The 6,144-nt window shown below is 53.5% G+C and overlaps 1 protein-coding gene across 3 annotated transcripts in view; it reads left to right on the forward strand.

The window, feature by feature from the left end:
- DAPK1 (death associated protein kinase 1) overlaps positions 1-6,144 on the forward strand; it is a 211,746-nt gene that overhangs the window by 163,961 nt on the left and 41,641 nt on the right. For all 3 annotated transcript variants that reach the window (XM_007448280.1, XM_007448279.1, XM_007448281.1), the window contains one exon: positions 1,099-1,197. In XM_007448280.1, coding sequence (XP_007448342.1) covers positions 1,099-1,197 — 99 coding nt within the window. The remainder of the gene's footprint in view (positions 1-1,098; positions 1,198-6,144) is intronic.

The following is a 6,144-nucleotide window of genomic DNA, read 5'->3' on the forward strand; positions in this document are numbered from 1 at the left end:
GAGACTTCATTTTTCTACCATATATCCTTCTATGTTGTTTGGATATTCTACCTGAGCATGTGTTAACTTTCTAGCAGAAATCTGTATTTACACATAAACGGCATAAAGCAGAGATACGCACACTTGCTAACTTCCATAGTGTCTTAGTAATCTTTTTCATGGCTCCCCCAGAGCAAAAGAAATACCTAAAGTTCTGTTTGTTAAGTCGTTCACTCCAAACGACCTAGTATGTATGTCCTTAGTAGCTGTGGGAATAAATGATCCACATAAATTGAAAGAAAACTATTTTTATTTCATTCTCAATTAACCTCAGTTGTATATTAATGGGATGTGTATGCTTGTTGGGCACCTCATAACTCCTCAAACCTTGGACCCAGAGTGGACACCACCACCCTTATATCCTGTTCTACGTGGATGTTCTCAAGATATTTGCCTCTTCTCACAGCAGCGACCAACCCCCTGCTGTGCATACATGATGTCATTGAAAGGAAGGCAGTACCAGCTACTTTGAGACTTTGAACTACCTGGAGCTAGTAGTTTCCCTGGTGTCTGAACCTGCTGGTTCCATCAAAAATTTAAAATGTTCCTCAGCACCCCATGAATTCACTGTAGTGCCTCTAGATGCCTTGGGTTTGGGAACCCATAGGCATAAAAAATGGTGGGGATGGCCTTGGAATTTCACCTCATTAGAGTGTCTTCAGTGGCTGTGCTTCCATGCCTTTTCCCTTTGCTGTATCTAAATTTGAACTGTGGTGCGGATCTTTCCGGAACTTTGGGGCCCTTGAGCCCTGACTCATGCCTCCTTTCTGCTGGCGCAGCAGGAGACTTAATTTAGTTATCTTATGATAAGCCTCCCACTCTTTCATCCTTTTAAGTTTTATTTTGAAGTTACTCTTTTAACTGAGAAATACTTGAAAATGTTTTGCTTGGCTTGCCTCCCCAAGGAGATGGCAAGTTTCTGGAGAAGGGAGACCTCGCCTCCTATTTCTTCTTGGAGGATCCCAGATACCCCAATGATGGCCCTGTGAGGTCACTCCATAAATGTCATCCTCAGCAGCAGCCGTGAGGACTCTCCTGGGTCTTTCTTGTCTCTTCCAGTATGGACGGACGCCTCTGCACCTTGCAGCCAACAACGGGATTCTGGACGTGGTCCGCTACCTCTGTCTGACAGGCGCCAACGTGGAGGCGCTGACTTCGGTGAGTAGCCCTCTGGCAGGAGAAAGCAATTGCAAACCCCTCAGGCCTCGAGGGCACAAGGGGAAAGGTATTGCTTGGCAACTGCACTCCAGAGCAGACAGGCTGCCGTTAAGCTTCAGCTCCTCCACTGCAGTTACGTAAACATTCACCCACACAAACCCGGGGTAAGATCCCGATAATGCCTCATCCTCTTCTTCCACCAGGCCTGCACTGCCAGGAACACCTGCTGTTTCCCACTGGCCTTTTCGTTTCCGGTGTTACACAACAGGCCCTTGTGTTTTCTATTAGGTTGCGTGTTTATCTTTTCTAAAAGTGTCCCCTCCTTTCAGGGAGGGAGGAGGAAGGCCCCCCAGCGTTGGGGGAACAGGTGACAAGAGCTGTTCTCTCTTTTTTAAAGAAGTCCGGCTTTGCTCTTAGGCCCACAACATATTTTAAAATGAGATTTCTTTAAATCTCATTTCTTTAAATGTCTCACTCCCGACATTCCCCATTCCAGACCTGGTACCTCCCTGCAGAAGAAACCCTTTGTTTCACATTTCAAGAAATACCAAAGAGGAAAAATATGTCCACTAAGAGATAAGGTTGCTGTTTTACTGCTGCAGTGAAACATTATCATTTGAGTTGTCTCTGGCCCAACAGTGGATTGAGTCTCCATTTGCTCATGTGGGAGATTCCTAAAACTCACTAGAACTTTGCTGACATAAAGTGTTTCTAAGGAGACCCATCGGAGACTTGAAATACGGTGGCCAGCCTTGGGAAAATCAGGGCTCTGAGGCTGGAGAGTCATACAGTGGTTGGCAAACTATGGACCACAGCCAACTTCAGCCTGCTGCCTGCTTCTTTTAATAAAGTTTTACTGGGACACAGCCACGCCCATTGTTTACACATTGTCTGTGCCCATTTTCACTCTACAAGGGCAGACGAGCAATTGCAACAGAGACCCTACGGTCCTCAGAGCCCCAAATATCTGCTACATGGCCCTTGACAGAAAATGGGTACTGGCTCTTGGCCTAGGACATTGCCTCCCTGGCTGCGCTAACGTGACAGGGATGTGATTCCCTCCCCACAAGCAGTGGGTCTGTTCTCTGCAGTGTTGAGCCCCGAGCTGGGCTCTTCTGCAGGCCCAGTGCTTACCAGCGCTCTACCTGGGATTGTCCCTTCTTAGGGCACCTCGTCGCCCATCACAAACCCACCTACCGCCGTGAAATGACCTGACGAGCCATTATCAAACCCTGACCATCCATGCCTTGGCACTCGGTCCAGCTACTCCACGGTAGAGCACTGGTGTACATTTTGATGGGGAGAAGTATTTTTTTGTTACAGCTGTTGCCTCATAAAAAGTAAACTGTCAGGCTTCCCTGGTGGCGCAGTGGTTGAGAGTCCGCCTGCCCATGCAGGGGACGCGGGTTCGCGCCCCGGTCCGGGAAGATCCCACGTGCCGCGGAGCGGCTGGGCCCGTGAGCCGTGGCCGCTGAGCCTGCGCGTCCGGAGCCTGTGCTCCGCAACGGGAGAGGCCACAACGGTGAGAGGCCCGCGTACCGCAAACCCCGGTCCGGGAAGATCCCACGTGCCGCGGAGCGGCTGGGCCCGTGAGCCGTGGCCGCTGAGCCTGCGCGTCCGGAGCCTGTGCTCCGCAACGGGAGAGGCCACAACGGTGAGAGGCCCGGGTACCGCAAAAAAAAAAAAAAAAATGTAAACCATCGAGGACGGCTGTGAAGATGCCAGCAGCTGCTCCTGCCTACCCGGCAGTGTGGGCCGGGACCTCTCAAATGTGTGCCCTTCGGCCTCTGCTGGGTCCTTGGGCTGCCCCCTGAGCACTGTGAGCCCGCGGTCATCTCCCCTCGCCTTTGGCCTCCCCGCAAGAGGCCCTCGGGTGTAGCTCTGCTCCCCACCCTTCCCAGCTCACTGCAGGCTCTCCTCCCTGGTCCCTACGAGTCCACCACGGGGCCTCAGTCACTTGTTCATTCAGCAGATACTGAGCATACACTGCGCACCGGGCACAGAACAGCGAACACAGAGGGGCCAAGTCAGGCAAGCTGCCCCTCCCTCGGGAAACTTCTAGTCTAATGGGAGAGAGTCAGACCCAAGGGTCACAGCAGTAAGTATACAGCTACTGGATGGGACCCGTGAGAATTAAGAGCCAGCGTCCCCAGGGACGTTTCCAGGGGTGTCAGGACCACTCCTTAGAGAGAGTGGAGAGAGAAGGAAGGGCCCAGGCCGGCGGAGCTGGAAGGACAGTGAGCTGGAGCGCAGCCCGGACTGGCCCGGCCAAAGTGGGGCTTGGTGGGGCTGGATGTGCGTGGCTCCCCAGTGGGCATGGTGGAGACGGGGGTCTCCTAGGGCGGGGAAGCCACGTGGGCTCCACGCAGGGTGCGGGTCATCACAGAGGCGCCGTGCTGTGGGCTGAGGCCGGCTCCATGGAAGGACAGCTTGCTGCCTGTGTCGTACTAGACTTTCTAGTAGCCGCATCTGACAAGGAAAAAGAAACAGGAAGTTAATTTCACTGATATATTTTAATGTGTTAAAAGTAACATATAAAGTAATGTATTTTGCCCAATAACGTGCAAAATATTATCATTTTGACTTGTAATCAGTATTTATAAATTATTGAGATACTTCCAGTTCTCTGATTGAAGTCTTGGAAATCTGGGTATGTTTTGTACCCACAGCACATCTTAGCTCGGCCATGTTCCCAGCCCCGCAGAGCCGCGTGTGGGCTGGGCTGCCGCCGTATTGGACGGCACAGCCCAGCCCTCTTCATGGGCGAGCTTTTCCCCTCTGCCTGACCGCAGGGTTCTTCCCATCGGGCACCACCTCCCTCGACCCTACAGCGCCTCTAGCTGTTACCCTCCCTCTGCCAGTCTGTTCTCAGCTGGGATAACTGAGAAGAGTCTTCTGAAGGTCCCGTCCTCTCTTTCCTTCCCTCCCATCTCTCCTCCGCCCGCCACAGTCTGTCCTCAACTCCCGGAATTCCTTCGACTCTGCAGAAGCCCCAGTCACCTCGCCTTCAAAATTTTTTTATTGTAAAATAAAACAGATTTTTTTTAAGGAAAGGACATGAGCAAAAGTAAAACTTGGTGGATTTGACAAACACCTTTGTAACCCCACTAAGGTCAAGAGGTAGAATTTTCGAGGCCACCCCAGAAACCCCCGGTGGCCTGTCCCAGCCGCAGCTCACCCCCGCCCCTGCCCTAAGTGGAAGCCCCACTCTGACTTTTGTTGTACTATAATCACTTCCTTCCTTACCTTTCTTTGTTGTCTTTCTCACCTAAGTGCCAGCAGTTATGTCTAGTTATCTCTCCAGGACACGGCACTTCCTTGACACTCTCTCCGGCCTTGGCTAAGAAAATCCTACTTGCCCCTGCTTCCCCTCCCATCTCTGCTGCCCTCCTCCAGCTCCAAGGCTTCTTGCCGCTGTTCCACCCACCCTGACCGGCTGCCCTCTTCCTCTCCGGCCCCTGCTCCTCTCACCAGCCCCAGGGCTGCAGCTGCACTTGAGAACTCAGGTCCACGTCCAGGTCTCCGGCCCCACTTGTTCCCTGAGCACTGCGCTGGGACCCAGCCTGGTGAACACCACCTCTGGAAGGCCCCCCACCTCCACGCTGCATCCTCTCCCTCCGGGTCTGCTCCCCTCCCTCAGTGTCTGCCCTTTGCAGAAGCCTTCTGCGTACATCCAATCGTCTGGTCCAGGAAATGTGGATGCTGTCTTCCCTGGCATCACGCTGGTGGCCACATCCTGGATTCTTCTCGAACTCACAGCTCTTCGTCCTCTGCCTCCACTTGGTTAAAATCTCACTGTGTATTTCCCCCGGGACCAGCTCTGCCTCGGAACTGGTCCCTCACCTGTAGCCTCATGGCCCTCCTGACAGTTCTGACCCAGCACCACATTTATCATTCTGGAAAAGCCAGTCTGCAGTGGGCTCCAGTTGCAAATCATCCCGGGGCTCCGTTGCCTTCAGGATGTGCCCTCCATGGCCTGGTCCCTGCCCACAGTCCCCCACATACCCCCTTGGCTATGCCAAACTGAGTGGGACTCTTTGCAGGTCCTGGGACCTCGCTCATTCCCACCTCATCCAGTTGGCACATGCTGTTCCTTCCCTCTGGAACCTCCTCTGTTTCCAGCCCCACCCCTTGCACATAGTGCCCCCACGTACACACACATACCCCTGCCATGAGGCAGTAAGACATGCTTCTGCCTTCACAGGGAGAGCCTTTCAGTGCCTAGGAGGCACCCAGGCACATCGTAGTGCGTGATGTTGGTGTCAGGAAGATTCCAGAACACTAACTCCTTGCCATCTTCCAGTATTCAACTGGAGCCCCAGGACGCCTCCTCTTTCCCAGTCCCCTTCAGTGGGTGTGATTTGCCCCCTTTCTTGCTCTGTTGGAATTGACCGCTGATTCTCCCATGAGGCTGTGAGCCCTTGGCCATGATCACGTGTAACTTGTCCTGGTCTCCTAACTGGTGTCCCTGCTCCCATCCTGCTCCGCGTCCACAGTCTGTTCCTCACACAGCAACCTGCCTGACCCTGTGCAGACATGCGTCAGATCATGTCCCTCATCTGTTCAGACCTTCCTTCAGTGTAAAAGCCCTTGTGATGGGGACGTCCCTAAAGATCCGCATTGCCTCCCTGTCCCCATCTCTTCCTCCTCGTCCCGTTGCTCCGCCTGCACCAGTCACACGAGCTTCCTTGATATTCTTCAAACATGAGAGTCATCCTGCTGCCTCAGGGCCTTTGCACTTGCTGCAGGTATCCAAATGTCTTGCTCACTCACCTCCTTCAGGTTTCGACTCAAATATAACCTTCTCGGGCTTCCCCGGTGGCGCAGTGTTTGGGAGTCCGCCTGCCGATGCAGGGGACGCAGGTTCGTGCCCCAGTCCGGGAGGATCCCACATGCCGCGGAGCGGCTGGGCCCGTGAGCCATGGCCGCTGAGCCTGCACGTCCGGA

The sequence above is a fragment of the Lipotes vexillifer genome, unplaced genomic scaffold (assembly GCF_000442215.2).
Source record: "Lipotes vexillifer unplaced genomic scaffold, Lipotes_vexillifer_v1.1 scaffold252, whole genome shotgun sequence".
Classification (NCBI taxonomy): domain Eukaryota; kingdom Metazoa; phylum Chordata; class Mammalia; order Artiodactyla; family Lipotidae; genus Lipotes; species Lipotes vexillifer.